At 33.0% G+C, this 19,656-nt stretch overlaps 1 protein-coding gene across 6 annotated transcripts in view; it reads right to left on the minus strand.

Annotated features, from left to right (window-relative positions):
- FNBP1L (formin binding protein 1 like) overlaps nucleotides 1-19,656 on the minus strand; it is a 112,743-nt gene continuing 93,087 nt past the window's right edge. For 2 of the 6 annotated variants that reach the window (XM_036766509.1, XM_036766507.1), the window contains exons 9-15: nucleotides 18,217-18,420; nucleotides 9,229-9,338; nucleotides 7,628-7,760; nucleotides 6,315-6,409; nucleotides 4,808-4,956; nucleotides 3,615-3,773; nucleotides 5-2,284 (exon numbers count right to left, since the gene is read on the minus strand). In XM_036766509.1, coding sequence (XP_036622404.1) covers nucleotides 2,277-2,284; nucleotides 3,615-3,773; nucleotides 4,808-4,956; nucleotides 6,315-6,409; nucleotides 7,628-7,760; nucleotides 9,229-9,338; nucleotides 18,217-18,420 — 858 coding nt within the window. In that variant the 3' untranslated portion in view covers nucleotides 5-2,276. Of the gene's footprint in view, nucleotides 3,774-4,807; nucleotides 4,957-6,314; nucleotides 6,410-7,627; nucleotides 7,761-9,228; nucleotides 9,339-16,703; nucleotides 16,863-18,216; nucleotides 18,421-19,656 lie in introns of all 6 variants that reach the window. The other 4 variants (XM_036766508.1, XM_036766506.1, XM_036766505.1 and 1 more) reach the window with 3 other exon arrangements.

Consider the following 19,656-nt stretch of genomic DNA (forward strand, 5'->3'; position numbering starts at 1 on the left):
TGACCATGAAAAGATTGTTTATTCCATGAAAATATTCTCAACAGAGAACACTATTTTAAACAAAGCATTTACCATTAAGAAATCAACATGTGCACAAAAGGAGTAAAAATTACTGAAAAAAAATCCAAGATTTAAGACAATTCACATGTTCCAATTTTCAGAATGATTTTAACTAGCTGTGCAAGTACAAATGTCTTTCCTATATGTTTAATAACCCATGTACAGGTTGCACTATCCCACACAAAGGGATTTGTCCCCAAAGGAAGCAAATCCTGCTTTTAGAAAAACAAACAGTAGCTTGAAAAGAACAGTTAGTTCTTACAAGGAAGCCTTACACTTTGACCTGCTGGCTGCTAGCCAGGCAAACACAAGAACTCCAGGCCTCGTACAAAAGACAAACAGCCAGATCACATTTCCTTCCCACAGCTAAACTTAAAATGCAAAGGAAAAAAAGCACAAGATTTTAAAAACTACATCATGTAGTTTGTCAGTATTGAGTAATGTCACATAATATAAATAACCCTGTATACAATATCCAAAATCTAAACTTGATAGTTTCATAGCCCCAAAGGTAATACACAGTCAGGTGTATAATAGTGGCATATGCATTTTAATAAAGGAATCAACTTCCACACAATAGTCACTCAGCTTTAGTTTTACTGGTAGTACAAGTCAAATAACACTGGAAATAAGAGTCTCTTAAAAGGAGTCACAAGGCTTCTAAAATATTGCTTAAAATCCAATGAAACACAGACCATTTCACATTCTTTCTCCCTCAAATAGCAAAGAACTGAGTTAATGAAGATGAGTGGTACAAGTATTTCCCTTCCCCTACCTCACTATTACTCTAGTAAATCAGGTATGATGTAATTCATTAACAAAATCACAAATGGGAAGCAAGACAATATAAGTAATAGGGGCACTGCGGACAACTCTATTTACACGTATAAACATATTGAAATAGCCATTTTACAAGTAAAAGTGCACATAAATCATTACAAAGTTCCACTCAAATTTAAACTGGTTCAAAATGAAAGCATCACTTGAGAACAGACTATCATTATAGTAATTAAGTGGAAGCTTCATTACCCCAAATTAAAAGACAATTGGGGGGGAGGGGGTTCCATACAAATTCTATTAAAAACACTTAGTAAATTAAAATGGACAGATACATGTCTTTAGTTCTGATGCACAAATGTGAAGAGATGCACCATCATATGTAGAAGCGCTCTAGAAGACACCTACCACGGCTCCTTCTGCAGCTGCAGCAGCACTGGGGAGAGTTAAAGGAGGTCATACCAAGCCAATACATAAAGCCCTTTGTGGGATACTGTAGTGGTAGTGTTGGCAATCAACAGATTTAGGCACTCTAGTTTAAGGCAGTATTTGAATGGCAAGCAGCTGACTTTTGAAAAGAGTCATTTGTCTTGCGATGGTGAGTATCTTCTGTGTTACTTTGCCAGGATTTCAGTGCTCACTAGAGGATCTTCTCAGAATGAGGTGTTGGAGATGTATCACATTTCAAAGAGTTCTTTTGACTGTATTGTAGGCTAGAGCAGAGATGTTTTCTTTTCCTAATCACCAAAAATACTTAGGGCCCATAGACCACTTCTTCATAATGCCAAAACTGGAATATGACAATGGTTGCAATGAATGGGAACGTTATAGCAGCATACATGAACACTGGGATGAAAACATTAGTGCTGGAGAGGTTTCACAAAACAGTGGTTTTCATTACAAACGTAAAACAAAACACAAGCATTGAAAACAAGAAGTTGTAAAGACATGCCTGACACAAATCTAGTCCAATCATTCTAGACATGCAACAGGATGTTAGGCGAGCCTGGAGGCGGAACAGGCAGACACTGACAAACAGCATGGGTCTAACAAACAGCCAATTAAAACAGGGCCTGGATGAAGACAGTCCTACTGGGACAACTGTAACGAGTGAAACAAATGGGAAATCATCACTGCAGTTTTTCTGACTTTAACAAAGAGAGTGAAACAAATGGGAAAAGGTGGATAAGGTTGTTTTGGCCTTTTTCTAATAGAGAATTCTGAAGCAGAATTGTGAGGGTTTGTAATATCATGATTTAAAAAAAAACAACGCATGGAAATGAGGTTAGTGAAAAATAATAATGTATGCCTGCATGCACTCATGCAATTTGCTTTTTTCTCTCTTTCTCTTTCAGCCTGCCAACTCTACTCCCCTCCCCTCCCAGAGCAGCTGCATGTAACCTCCTTCCACATCTCGCCCATTTTCTCAGAAACCCTCTTCAGGAACCTGCAGTCCAGGAGGAAAAAGAAAAGAACATGATTACTGAAGACCTTTGGAAAGACAGAGAGAGGTGTTCAGTTTAGTGCCTGACCCAAACGTCCCCTAGCAAGGCCCGCAGCCGCAAGTCCTTTGGGAGTTTTGCTGCATGTGGACTATGGCGTGGTCCCTTCCCCAGCTGCCTTACTCCATTCTCTCTGCAAAGAGCTAACTCCATCCAAAGAGCCTTCCTTACTGATGAAAAGCGGCGGAAGGAACTGGTGCTTCTGATAAATATTTGTTTGATCTGAACTGAAAAAATGTGCTTTCTTACTCATAAGGGATGCCTTATTCAGGGACCATAAATGTGTATTTACTGTGATTAAGTCAGAATCCAGTCACCAGAGCATTATTTTCATTTTTTTGTCATTATTTAGCTTTTAAAACAAAGTAATGACTACATTTGCTTTTGAAAAATTTCAATTCCAACTTATATGAAACCTGGGTCCTACTACTTGTGGGCTCTTAGATGTTAACCCATGAAAAGAAATACTCTCCAAAAAGTATTTTCGAGATGATCAATGCAAGGATAAGATGAATTTAGAAATCTATACATTATTGAAAATTACTAGAAATTCAGAATTACTGATCAGGAAACATACAATTTACAAACACACAAAGTGACTAGGCCAAATTACTTTGCAAAATTTTAAAGATACTACCCATATAGGCAATATGTTTTTTTCTTTAAAACAACATATTTTCATCTTTAGAAGACTATGTGCCACAAAATATTTCAAAAAGGGAAAAATGAGTATTTTTCTTTGGCGAAGTTCATCAGTTATCAGTGAACTTTCTGGGAACTGTCATTTTAACTTACATTGCTAAAAAGAGATCATTACGAGTTTTATGAATTTGCTTTTTGGAATTCCCAGGTAGTCTAATTTTCTCATAGCATTTTATCTTACCTATTTTCTGAAGCAAGGAGAATAAAAAGCTTTAAGTCTACAGCAACGTTCTCAATGGACAAGATGCTATGATTTGTCAAGCAGAAAACAACAAATCTTTCAAGTGGATTGATGCAGGACATAAGGCCAACAGCAGTGATTAAACCCCAATGAATTTTGATCAAATTAGAAAATAAACATAAAAAGAACACTTTCCTTCCACAATATTCACAACTCTTAATTAAGCACTAAGCCTGAGCTAAGCTCACATGGTGAACAATAAACCTTAGATGCCCATTATAAAATGTTTCCTAACATTTTTCATCCCATTGAATATGTATGTAGAGTTCTCTTTCCTGGGGATCGTACGGTACGAAGCTGCTTGATTAGAGTTTAGATATAAGTTACTGCACCTTTACTGTTTTTCTCTAGAGTCACATCTATGTAAGATGTTGGCACATAGCCTTCTTCTCCATTCTGCCTCCGGGCTCTCGTCCATCCATCTCCTTTGTCCTCTTCAATAATGTAGAGGACTTCACCTTCTTTCATTGCCAGAGTGCCTTCGTTGTGCCCTAAGACAAAAGTTGTTGGAGCTCAGGCATGATTTATGCTAAATGATCTTTTTGATTAATATCTGCAAATATATGCAAAATATCTATTAAGTTGAGTAACTCTCAACTTAAAAAAATTTAAATGTTTGTGAAACTGATAATAAAGATTACTATTTTTTAACAAATTTTATTTTTCCAGTTTGGGGTTATGTCAGGATGGTGAACGGTATCTGAAAAAAGTACTTAGAAAGGAAGAAGAGTTAAGGAAAATTGCAGAAGGAACAGCAAGAGAAACGAAAGTATACATGCTGATGCTGGCAGCAGGAATATCTGTGACAAGGCATCTGGCTTGCTATCACCCCAATGACTTGGCTAGTTCTTCCATCCCCTCACCATTCCTATCTGCCACCTGATGACTGGGAAGCAGATAATGTTCTTGCTGCTGCCGCTGTTGTTACTACTATAGTCAATATAGGTTGTCACTGAGAACAAAGAGGACCTAAACATTTTCTAAGTTTTAAAGTAGTGAATTTTACATTAGAGCAAGATTTTAACTTGGTGGACTCCCCTTCTGACCCTGTGAAAATGAGGAGGGCAAAATGGTCTGAAGCCACTGCCACCAAGCTTTCCTTCCCAATCCTTGATAGCATTTTCTCCTAAACAACAAGTAGGGACAAGGGCATGGCAGTGGCTTCTAGTTATGCCATCTCTCCCAATCTTGGAGCAGAAATGCAAAGGAAATCAGAAAATGAGGAGTGGGGTCAGCAGCCAGTCTGTGAAGAGTTAGTTTGGCTTCACCAATGACTTGAAGCTGACTACTAACTCCTGTTCTACATTGTCCTGAAAACCAACAAACTTCACCTTTGTCATATTCCATCCTATATGGAAGAAAAAGAAAATGCTCACTATCTGTAAAACAAATAACTAAAAAGTCGTGGCAGTGAAATTATGATGCTCTGGTAATTTAATTTAGTAAATGATTCATCTAGCTATACAAATTGATTAAACCCCAAATGACCAATTTTATCAAATATAATACATCAAATCAATCATACCATCAAAAGGATAAATAGCTTTACAATGTCCAATAGCAGGTAAGGGATCATCATCTTCAAATTCATCATCAAACTCATTAGGGTGGCTGTGCTGCTGTGGTGGTCCTCGGACTTCCTGGTTTGCATCATCTGTATAACTTCCTTCAGGGCTATAAGACAAATGAAAATAAATCTTATCAAGTCTCTCATACCTAGACTAGTTTTCTAGAAAATCAACTTCAGGGATCTCCCCAGGATCACACTATTGTGTTAAATACTATTCTTAAACTTCCCAAGGAAAACTTATTTTCTCAAAAAATATAGTACACAAATTACTCAACATAGAAAGGTTCCACTGAACCTCCCAGACAGAAACAAATAAATAGGTTTTAACCTTGGGTCTGTGAACTTTCTTAAAGAAACAATTTTGATAGATGTATTTTAAAATATTTTGGTTCCATTTTTATCCTATGCATCTTATTTTATGAATTTTAAAAATATCATTCTGAGAAGGGATCCAAAGGCTTCATTGGAAGGGGTCAATGACACAACCAAAGGTTAAAATAAGAAGTTCTGGTCTAAAAGGAAAATGCAAAAACAATCAACTCATCATTATTTATGTTAATGGAAGAACACTATGGTGTGAATAATTCAAATAGGCAGACATTTTTAAAAGGATTTGTTTCTGACTTTTAAATGCATTTTCATGATGTCTAAAAAGGGTTTAAATTTCCAATCACATTTTGCCAAAGATACATGTCGATTATGCCTTCAACCACGCCAAAGTCCACAGGATTAGATACATACCAACCAACATTTTGGTAGGCCTAGGAGACAGACCTTTATGTGGCCTAAGGATTCTTACAATTTTGGATTTTTCCTGGTGTAACACACTAGAGCAAAAGGAAATCCATTTGCAGGTTCTTGCTTGACCCTCCTTCATATTAAAATCATAGTTTGATTCCTTTGAGGGAAAAGTACCCCACAAAAAGCATGAAAATTTGTTTAGTCCCATGACATGCTAGAAATTGTAGAACCATAGTAATAAATCCCTACTAGACACCCTAGTTCCCACCAAACTTCAGAGAATCACACCAAGACTACTCTTCTATTATTCGCCCCTTGATTTTAATACCTGGAGCATAACAAGATCATGCATAGGGATCCCTGACCCCATATCCGACAAGAATTGTTTTTTCTCCACACTCAAAATATTGACAGTCATTTCACTAACTAGTATGTTATAGGACAAATTCCACTAAGGCTATTTAAAACAAATTCAGTTTTGTCTTATCAATTCTAAAGGTCAAAATTTCCTTAAATTTATTTTACTTAAGACAAAGGAGAACTGTCTTCATAACAAAGTTTCAGAAGACAAGAGCACTCTGAATGCCATTTATCTGAAAAGTTAAGATAGTTAACTCAGGAAACAAATCCCAGATGAATTGTTACTAGGAATTCTGGGGAAAAAGTAGAGGGAGAAAAGGTGTAAGGCCTAAAAAAATCTAAGTTTAAATAAAACAATGACCTTTCTCTTCCTTGTGTTACCAGATGATTTATGTCACTGCTGTGTCTTCTGTCTCCTCTCCCACCTGTTTTACCTTCAACTTCAGAAAGCCAAGCCTTCAGAGGAAAATAAAATAAAACAAAGGAAGAGAATAAGCATCATGGAAAAAATAAACCTCGATATATAAATAAACAGGCTTTTAAACTACAAAAGCTTAAATGTACCTAAGTTACTTCTTAGTTATTCAATTCTAGGAGAAAAGAACATTATTTGTGGTCCGATGTTTCATCAGTGTAGGAACTTCTGGTTCTGGAAACTCACCACTGCAGACTGGTAACTTGTCTCTAATAAATTCCAGTTTTAAAGAAGCATGTGGAACATTGAAAAGTGAAGGGACTTTACCAAAGACAAAGAGACAGTCCGGGCAAAAGACAAGACTTTGAACCCAAGTTTTCTGCACTCTAAAGACAATTCTTTACCCTCTAAGTCACAATGCATCTCACATCAAACATCATGAGTAATAACACCAATTCATATTTATATAATGCTTTACAATTTAATAAAAGACTGACATGATATCTCACTGAATCATCAAAACAATGTTGTGATAAAGAGGCAATGGGATTATAAATGCCTATCTCACAGGGTCATTTTAGGATCAATCAAATACTACACATGATTCGATGTAAACCTTAAAGGACTATATCAACATCATCTGTTTTACAGATGGGAAGACTAAGGGATCTAGAGAAGTTCAGTGATTTATTCAAGTTTATACAACTAGTAACTGGCACAGCAAGGCCTATTCTAAGTGTGGCGTCCTTTCTACTCATGAGAAAATTTTAAAAAATGTAAAAACCACACAACGCACCCATGCCTTTATATATTTAAATATTAATCAATCTCAAGTAGAGGCAAGTTGGTGGTACAGTGGATGAAGAGCTGGACCTCAAGTAAGGAAGACCAGAGTTCAAAATCAGCCTCAGACATATCAGCTATGTGATCTTAGGCAAGTCACTAAGGCTGTCCCAGTCTCCTCATCTATATAAATGCAGCACCCACCTTCCAGGATTATTATGATGATCAAATGACATAATATTTAAAAACCACTTAGCACTGTGCCTGACACATACACAGTAGGTGCTATATAAATGTTAACTCCTGCCATTATTATTAAAACAACTTTTCATTAAAGGTTCATTTCAATGCTTACCAATTATAACAAACTTTATTAATCATATATGTTTTCGAATGATTTAAACAATTTGGAAAATACAGTGAACATTCTGTCACATAGTAATTTATATTTTATAAAAATAGCATAAGAGATTCACCTCATTCTTATGTATTTCCATACGTAGTCGGTCAATGTTATTCATTGTCTCAGATAGTTTGGGCTGCAAACTGCATGGATCCCCCATTTGTGGATTTTTCTCATACACATCTTTCATTTTGTTGAGTGCATCTCTGCAACACAGATAACAATTTAGTTACAGATACAATAAACTAATAACTTTCACATTTTCAAAAGTTTCCAGGTTATAAAAACAAATCAATTAGGTATATATTCTACTTGGTACCTTTGGATTTATGTACAACCTGATCACAAACATAATCATAACTCTTAATTTAAAGTCAAATATTTAATTTTCTCATTAAAGTTTACCCTATATAAAATGAATTGTAAAGATAAGTTGTCCTTTTGTTAAATTTTTTTTGAAAGTATAAAACATTAAACAGGGTGGAATGTAAATATGTATAAACTGATTTAACTCAATCAAGGATGAAAAAAAATGACACTCCATTCCTTAAGTATCTCCTAGGCTAAATGGTCCTTACATGTCTTCAGAAAGAAACTGTAAATTATTTTAAACTTTATAATCATCTTCGTAAATTTATTAATAATTAGTAAGCTAGTGATATTGTTGCTTATTGATTTCTAGTTTTTATTTAGGAATAAAAATAAGGGTCCTGATACATAACCATATTAGGAACATAGTTCTAATTTTTTTTCAGGTGGTATTCATAAATGATACATCATTATATTGCTGAATTTATTAACAACTTACACCCTGCATTTTTGTAATTTTTATGGTGAATTTTCAGACAAATCTAATTTTATGAAATATTCTATAATTTTCTAGTGAATATTGCTTGCTTCAAAAGAAAATCCCCTAGCAGACCATTTTCAAAGATGGCTTTTATTTAGTAAGCTTGTAGCACCCTAACTTTTTTCTACAGGCTTCATCCCACCTAGCTGGTATCACCTCTAATATCAAGAATTATTCCCTAAAGAAAATCCTCTTTATATACCAGCATAAATCTATAAACATTAAACTGAAGTTTACACCTATTTTCCTTGGTTTAATCTCAGCAGAAATGGGTCATAGTTTGTCTCTTTATAGTATCATTTTTTTCATTTTAAAAATAAAAAGCAAATGAAAAAAGCAAAAGAGGAATGGGGGCAACTTAAGGTTTATGAAAAGTCACCTTATATCTTATCTTCAACCTATATATTGCAAACATAATTATATGCTCAGATTACCGGAGACCTTTATATTTATGCACTAAAGTCAAGCCTGTTGTTTTAATGAATCTATTCTTTAAAATGGATCAAGTTATTTTCTAGTTAATCTGGAAAAAATGAAAGATGTAATATGGACAAATAATAAATGTCAAATTGTATTCAAAGAATTACTTATTACTTTTTTTTTTTTTACCCATGACATGGCAACCTCCCAAATTGATAATTTTAACAGTACAACTGTTTAATTTATTACAAAGTTTGAGGGTATGTTCTGTTCCCAAAATAATTACATTCAAAAAAGCACTGATTAAAAAAGAGGCAGTGATAAATTTCTCATGTCACATCTAAAGACATTCATTCAAAACAGATTCTGAAAATAACAATATTGCACAATTTAACGAAAAATACTTTTGGTCTGATTCTTTTTGTAGTTCTCTGTTAAGTTCATCAATCCGCTGCTGCAGTTTTTTACGTCTCTGTTCTGGGGGTAGATGACTGAAATCTTCTAATGCTGGACCCTGAAATGAAGAGACTATATCATTACTAAAAACATTTTCTGGAGATTTCATCTGACTCTAAGCGTACCTGCAGTTACCAAAACACTTCAGTCTGATATCAGGAGAAGAGGCATTTCTTTTAAAACGCACATTAATTTAAAAAAACAACACAGGACAAAAAAAATTTGTGAGACAAGATTTAGAACAAATTAATCTAAAACACAACAAAGCAGAAAATAATTTTTTATATTTAAGCTTACTAGGAATACACATATTGAGAAAAAATTGACTTTGATCATTCTTTTCATCTTAGAATAGAAAAGCAGCAGATGAAGGAAACTTGCAATGACAAGCCATTTTGAGTCTATACAACGTAACTGGATTGCATTAAAATGATTAAACCTTATTACATCATCACCAACGAAATAGAAACATGACATTTCTCATCTATGGAAAAATTTGTTTATAGTTTAATCACATTTCCATGTTAAACCCAATGCCATACTACTTAAGTAAAAATGTCAAATTAAAAATAGGAATACAGTGAACATTAACGCAGTGAATTACTTGTTCAAATGTGTTCAGTCCTGTTCGACTCTTCCTGACCCCGTTTGGAAAGGTTTCCTTAGCTAAGATACTGGAGTAGTTTGCCATTTCCTTCTCCAGCTCATCTTTCAGTTGAGGAAAATGAGGCAAACAGGATCAAGTGACTTGCTCAGGGTCACACAGCTAGCTCTTTGAGGCCAAATTTGAACTCATGTACATGAGTCTTCCTCACTCCAGCCCCAGCACTCTATCCACTGTGCCACCTACCTACCCAGGAAATTACTTACCTTGCACTAAAAACTCAAGTTGTCCAATGTGTGAAACATTCTAATAGCTGCATAGTTTGTGGACAGGCAGATCTATCTAATCTAATAATAGAAGATCTAATAATAACTAAATTAAAAACAGAACTGCTTATTAAGTAAGAAGCAAGTAAAAACTAAATTCACTACTGCTATGTTCAATACTCCTTTAGGCAATAATAATAAGAAATGAAAGCCTCATAAGGGTAGGAATCATATATTATCTAAACTTTTTCTTTCTCCCAGCAGTATTCTTCACCAATTGGTCCTTAAAATACCTAATTTGCTTAACCAACAGAAATCTAACCCAAAACTCTTTAGTAAGAATGATGTTTAGGATTATTTTTTTAGGATAAGAAAGAAAAAGACAAGGCAAGTGGGAAAGGAATGTTGGCAATGACACTTAGAAGGAGTTGTATAAAATTATGAAATTAAGGTAGAGTTATCAGTCTAAGTAAAATGTGTTTATTCTTCTTATGACTTTCAGCTGTATTAAAAATACAACATCACTGATGTAATTTTGAAATTATTGTTTCTATTCTCATTATTATTCAACTAAAAGATTTCAAGTCATTTATTTTTCAAATGTTAAAAGCTCTTATTGATTTACATATTCTTTCTTATAAATCATACATTCTCAAAATGGTGACTGAACAATTATACAGGACTAGTTTTGTAAACACTATTGGAACATGCGTATACATTTGGATATTCTGTACATGTGTTAATTAAAACATATTAAGTGACCCAATGTGTGCCAGCTCTACAACACATGCTATGTTGCATCTGTCTCTGCAAAATGAAAGCATAGACTTTGATGATGAGCTTTAACCCATTTTGGTTTCCAAATTAATGCAAAACGAAACTATTCCAAAAGGCATTCAAACATTTTCTCAGTGGCCTTAGTGTAGCTTCCTAGGAAAACTGAATATAAAGGACCCCACCTCTATACTCAACTCTTGGTGATATCACACCATATGTTGTCATATAACAGGAATACTGATAAAAGGATACATCTACTCAAAACATTGACTGATGTAAATGAATGCAGGAGCTACTCACATGAGTTTCCTTTTTAACTCTACCACTTAATGATCAATGTCAGCTGTATTAATTTTAAGCTCAAGTTGTGAAAAACTATGGTGGTGACTGCTCTCAAAGGTAAAGCCTTTCAATATATTATATCATTTTTAAACTAGAGAAATTACATATTACTTTTCTCACCACATTTCATTTTCCATTTCCTATACGTATATTATTGAAATTTTCACTTACTCCCTAGCAAATTTTATTTCCAAATCCATTATTAGGAAACTTTTTTTTTCCTGATCTCTTTCACTGACTCATCAACTCTTGTTTATAATAGCCTCGTAGCAGGCAAAGTGATGGAAGTCATTTCAAACATTTAACCATCTCCCCTGGTCCTGGGAGGCTTCTAGAGAGGGCAAATCAAGTCTGAAAGTATGGTTTATTCCTAAACCTAGTGAAATTATTTGACTTCCAAATAATTTCTAAGTCACGTTCACAGTATAGCTCTATTATTTTCTTCTGAGTCAATTTCCATATTTTAACTACAGGAAGAAACATTTCAAAGTGAAATATAAATAATTCCAGTCTCTCTTCTATCCAAATAATAAACTAGCATAAATTTTTTGAAACAAAATTGAGTAGAAATGATCTAGAGAATCTGATTCTTGAAAAGTATGAATTTTAAATCAAAATGTAAATACTTTGTGATTCAGAAAAATTATTAAATGAAAATAGCCTTTTGTTTATTTCTGCTAGCTTTCCTTTTTCATAAAACTTAGAAAAGATGTTCATGATGTGAATATTTAAAAGTATAATCATAATTTTGCTTTCTTCTTCAATTGGACATGAATCTACCCAATAGTATTAAAGCAAATTAAGTAACCAATTAATTCAGGCTTAGATTTAGTATTCTGTTCTTAAAACTCTAGCATTGAGCGTTAAGTGAGGGACACCAGGTTACATGGAATGTAGATTAAATCATAAAAATAAAAAAACAGATACAAGTTGACAACATGAGAGGTAGTTTACAACTAAGTTTGAATTATTCAAATATAAACAACTTTAAGAAATTATTTTATAGTAATACAGTATATAGATCAGCTCATAAGGCTTACCATCTTCACCGACCACTGAACAGTTCAATTGAAAATAGAAAGAAATGGCATATTATTCACATGCAACCATAATATAAGATGTAATAACCTAGAGATGTATCTTTTCCACAAAGTTAAAAGTAAAAGTACACAATTTAATGATCTGAATAAATCTGCCAGAAAAACAATTTCAAGCACATTTTGGGAAAATAAGTCACTGACAAGAGAAGCACACACAGTGATTATGGGCAGATATTTTGTGATTTTAACTAATTAAAATTCAAGATTAACGAAAATGTGTTCAAATTAGTCTAACAGTAATTGCTCATTTTCTGTAAAGAATTCTTACAGTGAACCAAGAATGATACATAGATTATTTCAAAATATGCAGAGATATGTTAAGATATTAATAGAGATCATAAAAATGCCCACCAAATCCTGATCTTTACAAGGCTAACCAGAGGCAGCAAAACTGAATTTGAGCTTAAAAAGTTCACAAATAAGATTAATTTTAAGTTTAATATATAACAAATATGGAAGAAAAAATATACAAGCAATACATAAATGACAGAATGTTCAACATTTCTCTTTTGCTTTTTCTTGAAAAAGTATGTCCCCTTATTTTCAGGGCCTTTAAAAAAAAGAAATTCATATTTTTTTCATAACATGGTTAAATTTAAACAAGATAATTTTCCAATTTTAGAAAATACAAGAACTAAATGGCACAGATTCTGACTCTATGTTTGTTTCCCTAAGTAGAGCTGCCATCTTCATGAAAAGTCTCAAATATGCTTTATTTAGAATATTCATATAGTATATATCTTTTTGCATTACATACCAACAGATTAATTAGTGGTAGGCTGAAACTGCTACTCTATGTAAAGGTATCTTGACTAGCATCCTTGTCACGCATCAGAGATTTTTATGAAGTAAATTATCTTCATATTTGTTAGTGTTCTTTATTCAAATTTGCAGACAAAGAAAATTTTACTTCGCACTCTGATTTAATTTTCTAAATCCTAAATTTAGAAGAAAAAAAATTGAAATGTTAATCTTTGGATGAATTTTAACAAGTATCTGACAAAAATATCTACCCATTTATCTATAATGCATTGATTAAATGTATAAATGTTTTATGATTATAACAGAGGATGACATTTGCTATCATGGGCCTTTCAAATAAATCTAGATAAAATGCTTACGATACTTGTTACGCTGCTAGAGATGAGAATGAACAAATATCAATCTATGTTTGTTATGGCATTGCTGGTAATAATTCATGGGGATTCATGAAGCATGGCTAAAATAATGTATTTCAATTGTCATGGTCTTAAAATGTTTTTAGAATAAAATCACATTTAGGACAAGAAAACAAAACATGCAATGTATCTGACATTTATTATCTTTCATGACAATTTTGGGCAAAGAGTTCTTTTTAACTTAAATCACAGTTCTTCACACATAGTTGATATTTAAAAATGGCTGCAAAATGAATAAATGAGTAACTTATGCACATTAGCTCTATGATGGCTATCATGTTATCCTTTAGAAGGAAATTTATGATAACAGAAAGTTACTACATATTAAATAGACCGTGTTTCACTGATCTGGATGCAGCAAATACAGCTGCACTAAGTCAAATTTTGAGATAAATAAATGTTTTACAACAAAACAGAAAAATATTTGGTACAAAACTATGGTGTTTCTACACTTTCTACTTGCTGTTCTGGTCACTCACTGCATAAAAAAAGGAAACAACGGAAATAGAGAAGGTGATCACCAGATTTTCTACCCAAGACCAGATTTTTTAAACTGCAATAAGACAAAATCTGAGAAATCTCTCATGGATATCTATAAAAATCACACAAGGTATGGACACCACTTTACTCATCAAACACTAGTTCAATCAGAACAGAGAGCACTTCTTGAACATCAAATGAGGCAGATTTATGACCAAACAAAATCAGACAGAATATTTGGAGTACATCTCAATACTCTTGCACAAAAAAGCACCTCAGTTCCATGATCAGAATCAAAACACTGGTATGACTCAGCATGTCAGGTTCTCATTCTTAATTGTAGCATGTGTTAAATAAATGTCAACCAAATAATATTTCTTGTAATGACAATTTAGACAAGCTTAAAAATAATATTTTAGAAGGGCATGGTTCAGGTCTAACTCTGATTTTATCTGAACACTTGTATGATAGAATTAATAAGACTAATAAAGTTCAATTCTTTCTCTCAGCCTACTCAAAATAGAAAAGAACACAATTTCCACAAATTAATCTCTTGATACTAAAGCAAATAAAATAAGTGTCACAGCCTGATACTGTACATAACTATATGAGGCAACCTGGCTTAAAGTCAGGAAGACACAGAATGAAACTCTTATAAGCTGTGTGACCTTTGACAGGTCATCTGCTTCAGACAACTCCATCTACTAAGACATAACCAGATTTTAATCTGCTGCTATGGAAGTAGTTATTACTTCAAGAGCTTCCCCTGTCTCAGACAAAATCACAGATTAAATTGTGAAGGAAAAAAAAACCAAGTCAAATGTTTGTTTGGCTCCAAGGTGATAAGCCAATAGGAATTTGGACAGAGAACATGATTTTTTAAAAAGCCAGGTCTCCATTAAATCAGCAAGATATTTTCAAATAAAAATGAATTATTAGGCAAGCAAACAGGAGTTCCAAAATTTATAACTCTAAAATTCTACTCTTATTAAAAAAAAAAAAGTAAAGAGGTCACGACCTGAGGCTTATGTTGCCCAAGCTCAGACAATTTCAACTTCTTAAACAACCTCTTTCTTTATACATCTGAATCTGCTATAAAGTTCTCCACATCAAACCAAGGCTCCCTAAACTGAACAGAATATAGTAATAAAGGCCTGGTATGCTCAATACTATAAAAAGAGAGACCAAAAGAAAAAAGACCCAAATAAAAAACTACGCTGAATAAAAAATATGGTAGTTAACACTATATTTTCTCACAATTCATGTAACTTAACACAAAGCTTTTATTACAGTCTGGATTGACACTGAACCGTTGGGGTAATTCTACATTCTTTATTCAGTCACTGGAACCCACCTACACTATTGTTAATGATTTTTAAAAGTTATAACATTTTACGTATCACTAGAACTGTAAGTGTATATCATTCTTGTTGGTCATTTAAAGGAATAATCTTTATTTTTATTTATATTTTTGCAGCATTAGCTGTGGTAGTCACAACAAAGTTTATGTTATGGCCAGATTATGAAGAAGCTAAAATGAATTAACAAAAGTAATAATTCAACGGTGAAATAATCACTGTATTGCTAAAAAAAAATCACTGGTCACACTTTTCCAAAGGAGCTGTATATGATCAAATACTATACTAAGCTAACAAATTTTGTATTATGTGTAATCAACTGTTACACATAACTATAACAATCTGATATTGGGCAGGGATTTTTAAGTTTAAAAATTAAATGTAAATGTCAGGTCAGATTTCAGTTAATGAACACATTTCAAATGACATTGTTGCGGATTATTTTTTTTCTCTCTCTACGTCATCAAGATATGGCATATAAAGAAATAACTTTACTTTTCATAATAAATAAAAAATGGCCAAACAAGATATTAAAAAATGTATCTAAAACTATACTCTAAAAAAGCAAATTAAGTCCCTAAACAAAAATAAGCCAGACTATGCTTCACTGACATAATGTGATAATAATAATACCAGTTTATTTAAAACTAATATAGTATATGTTGCTAGGTAACCACATTACTTTTCTATTTCATTGTCTCTCAAAATAAATTCTATTTATACACAACATTATAAATTAGTAAATGTAAATGGCTAAAAAATGGCAGTTAGATGTTTTGATGGAAGGCATTTTACATTTTTAAAAAATCCTCAAGAGACCCCATTCAATTTAAACATAATTTATTAATCGCTTCCATCTAAAAGTTTAAGAACCTACATTTTTTTCAACTTAAGTACCATATTTTAAGTGGAGCTAAAATATTTAAATTATTACCAAAATGATGCTTTAGAAAACTAGCAGATGAAATCAGCATAACTAATTATTAGAAGACAAAGTTTAATAATAAATTACTGTAGGTAATGTAGAATACAGTACAAGACAGTGGTGGACACACATGATTTCATGTAAACAGAAAAATAGCTTAAATACATGATTGCACCCACCACCCTCTTTATAACACCATCCTTTAGAATCAAGCATTTCAAATGTTATAAAGAGGAGATTTCTTTCTTTCAACTTGAGGGTAGCTATGCTTGTTACAGTGACATTTTATAACTGTATTCTCAGAAAGAGCCTTATAATGAGGGTGGAGAGTATTAAAAGCCACACCACACACACAATAGGCCATCATGCATTTTAACCCATTATTAAACTTACCCCTCTTTTGAGGCTTCTGAAAGAAGGAATTCTGGGCTTCCCTGTTTTTATTTCACTCATACAATAATGCACAGGTTCAATGGAGAATGTGAGAAACTGGGACCCATTAGGAGTACTGGATGTGAATAAACTAGTAGGGGTAAGGGGTGGGGACTGTGGCTAACATGGAAATAAAGAAAGGAATCAATAAGCCAAATGTGCATAGTGGTTTTTCTTTTTAAATGAAAATGCTATCTTTGGCAACACTTTTTCCCCCACAGTATAAACCTCACAAAAATGTATCCTACTATATACTACAAAAAGTTCAATTAACACTTGTTGAAAATTAAATAACCGCAAAAGTTAAATATACTTTTAAAATATACCATTCCACTCATTTCTTTTTTACAAGGTAAATACAGTAAGTAAAACTTAAATGGCACAAACTAAAAACACTATCCTCAAGAGAGCTAGTGGACTTGCACATGTAGATCTCTATGGATTCCTGAATAATGAGGTAATTTACTGTACTCATAGGGGACGTTTATTTACACACTTAGGGTACCTTATGATTGTTGCTGAAGCTACAGCAATCAGAACAGGTCTTAAGACGTGGAAGAAAGTTTAAATTGTGGCTCACTGTTAACTAGAATAGGCAAGAAAGTTTATTTTCTGTATGCTTATGGCTTTTCAACAGTCTGGTCCTATATCTTCTCTCAGCTGGAAATACATTCATTAATAATTAAGTTTATACTCATCACCAACTACAACTTTGCTTAGTAGTAGCTTCACATTATTTTCAGTTCTTATTTACACCTATACCAAGATTAGAAAATTCTTTAGAATGATCAAATAAACATTACATTTAATAAATACAATAAATACAAGTAGCCTATTTTTCCTTATTGATAAAACCACTACAATGACTAAACCAGAAGATAAGAAACAAGTAATTCTACTTTGCTTTCAGAAATGGATCTACCTAAATAAACAAATCAAAAGAACAAGTCTAGGCATGGAATAGAATTCTCTCATTAAAGTAATGACTTTAAACTTCAATTAACTAAAAATCTTGAATACTGCCCACTAAGATTTTCTTAGGAAGACTTAATTTATGAGATTGAATATGAACAAATCAACTTTCACAGGTGATCAATTTTTTATGTGGACTGTCAATAATAGTACTAATAATCTTTTAGTTGGACCCTGTGAATATTTTGTACATAAAATTACAATTCAAAACATTAACAAAATGTTAGCAACTTTCATTAACAGTCTTATAAATTCCAGGGTTATATAGCTAAAGTTTGATCTCAATTTTTTTTAGCATCATGCTTAGAAAAGTATCTACACTCTATTAAATTCGCATATAATCTAAAATTCTTTATTAACATTTAATTACTAAATTCTTAAACACACCTCCAAATAACTGGCCATTCAAAATCTATGCTAACTGTAACTTCTTCAGCTAATATGCGAAACTATCTGAAACCCTGGTTTTAAAAAATTAGTCTAATAAACCTACAGATCTTACCTTTGGTTTCTTTCCAAAAAGCCACAATTTGCCCTTGGCCTTTCCTACGGTGGTTTTGGCATCAATCTTCCCACTGTCCTGCTTGGAGGCACTGATTGTACCATCAGAGACGGTCCTGTAAATATGCTGACTATAATCTTCAAAAGGAAAGTCTCCTGGAGGTTCAAATCCAGACTTGAAGGAGTCAACCACCATTTGCGAGTCCTGAGCACAGGAAATTTACAGTTTTAAAACCATTACTTTTGTTTCTACATATGTTGGTGATACTTTCAGAACATTAACTAAGGCAAGGGATACTAACAAATTGTATAATGGATTTCAAAATTTAAAATCTTACAGAAATTATTAAATGAACAACTTAGTTGCAAATAGTTTCTTTCTGTCTACTTAGAGTATCACTCAAAAATACCAACCCATAGATATATCTGAAATAAACAACAGAAAAAAGTCCTTTTCTTTCTTTTGGCTCCTAACAGATTTACACAAATTATTTAGTTGTAAATCCAAATTTCCATTTTACTTGTAACATTGATCCTTAGAGTTTCTGTTAACTAACTAACTGAAATCCAACTAAGTGTTATAAGGACAGAAATGGATTCATACAAGATGAGAATCAAAGAGGTGAAAAATAAACTGTAAAACAGTAGTTCTTAACCTTTTTTATCTCTTGAAAACCTTTGGTGGCTTGGTGAAGTCTATAATCCTTTCTCCAAATAATGCTTTTTAGATGCATAAAATAAAACATACAGGACTACAGGAAACATAATACGAAATGCAGTTTTAAAACAAGTTCATTGAATCCGGGTTAAGAATTTCAGCTTTAGAGGATCCAGTCTAAGTTGGCATAAGTTAAGAGTTTTTAACTGTGCAGTAGAGATTTTCCATTAATTGATATGTATGGGGTTTTTTTTTTTTGGGGGGGGGGGGGGGCAGGGCAATTGGGATTAAGTGACTTGCCCAAGGTCACACAGCTAGTATATGTGTCAAGTATCTGAGGCCGTATTTGAACTCAGGTCCTGACTCCAGGGCCAGTCCTCTACTCACTGCACCACCTAGCTGCCCCCAACTGGTATGTATGTTAAAGAGGAAATGTAATCTTTGTTAAAGTTGAGGGCAATTCTGGAAGGAGTACCATATCCTTTTACCTCTCTTACTTTTACTTTACAGAAAAACAATTCTTAAGGAAACCACTCAAAAATTATAACTTATATAAGCCATTCCAAAGATGATATAGATGGTTCATATGTATATTATTTTAAAAAGTAAACAGTTTCATTACCATTTTAAAAATGAATAATGTAGATAAAAAATCCATTACAACTAAATTCATTTCAAGGAAGCTTTGTTACAATAAGGGATTGTCTAGTCCAACCTTCAACCAACTACTGGAATTACTTGGGTCTATCTATTTTATTTAGTCCTACTGTCAAAATATAAATT

The sequence above is a fragment of the Trichosurus vulpecula genome, chromosome 7 (genome assembly GCF_011100635.1).
Source record: "Trichosurus vulpecula isolate mTriVul1 chromosome 7, mTriVul1.pri, whole genome shotgun sequence".
Taxonomy (NCBI): domain Eukaryota; kingdom Metazoa; phylum Chordata; class Mammalia; order Diprotodontia; family Phalangeridae; genus Trichosurus; species Trichosurus vulpecula.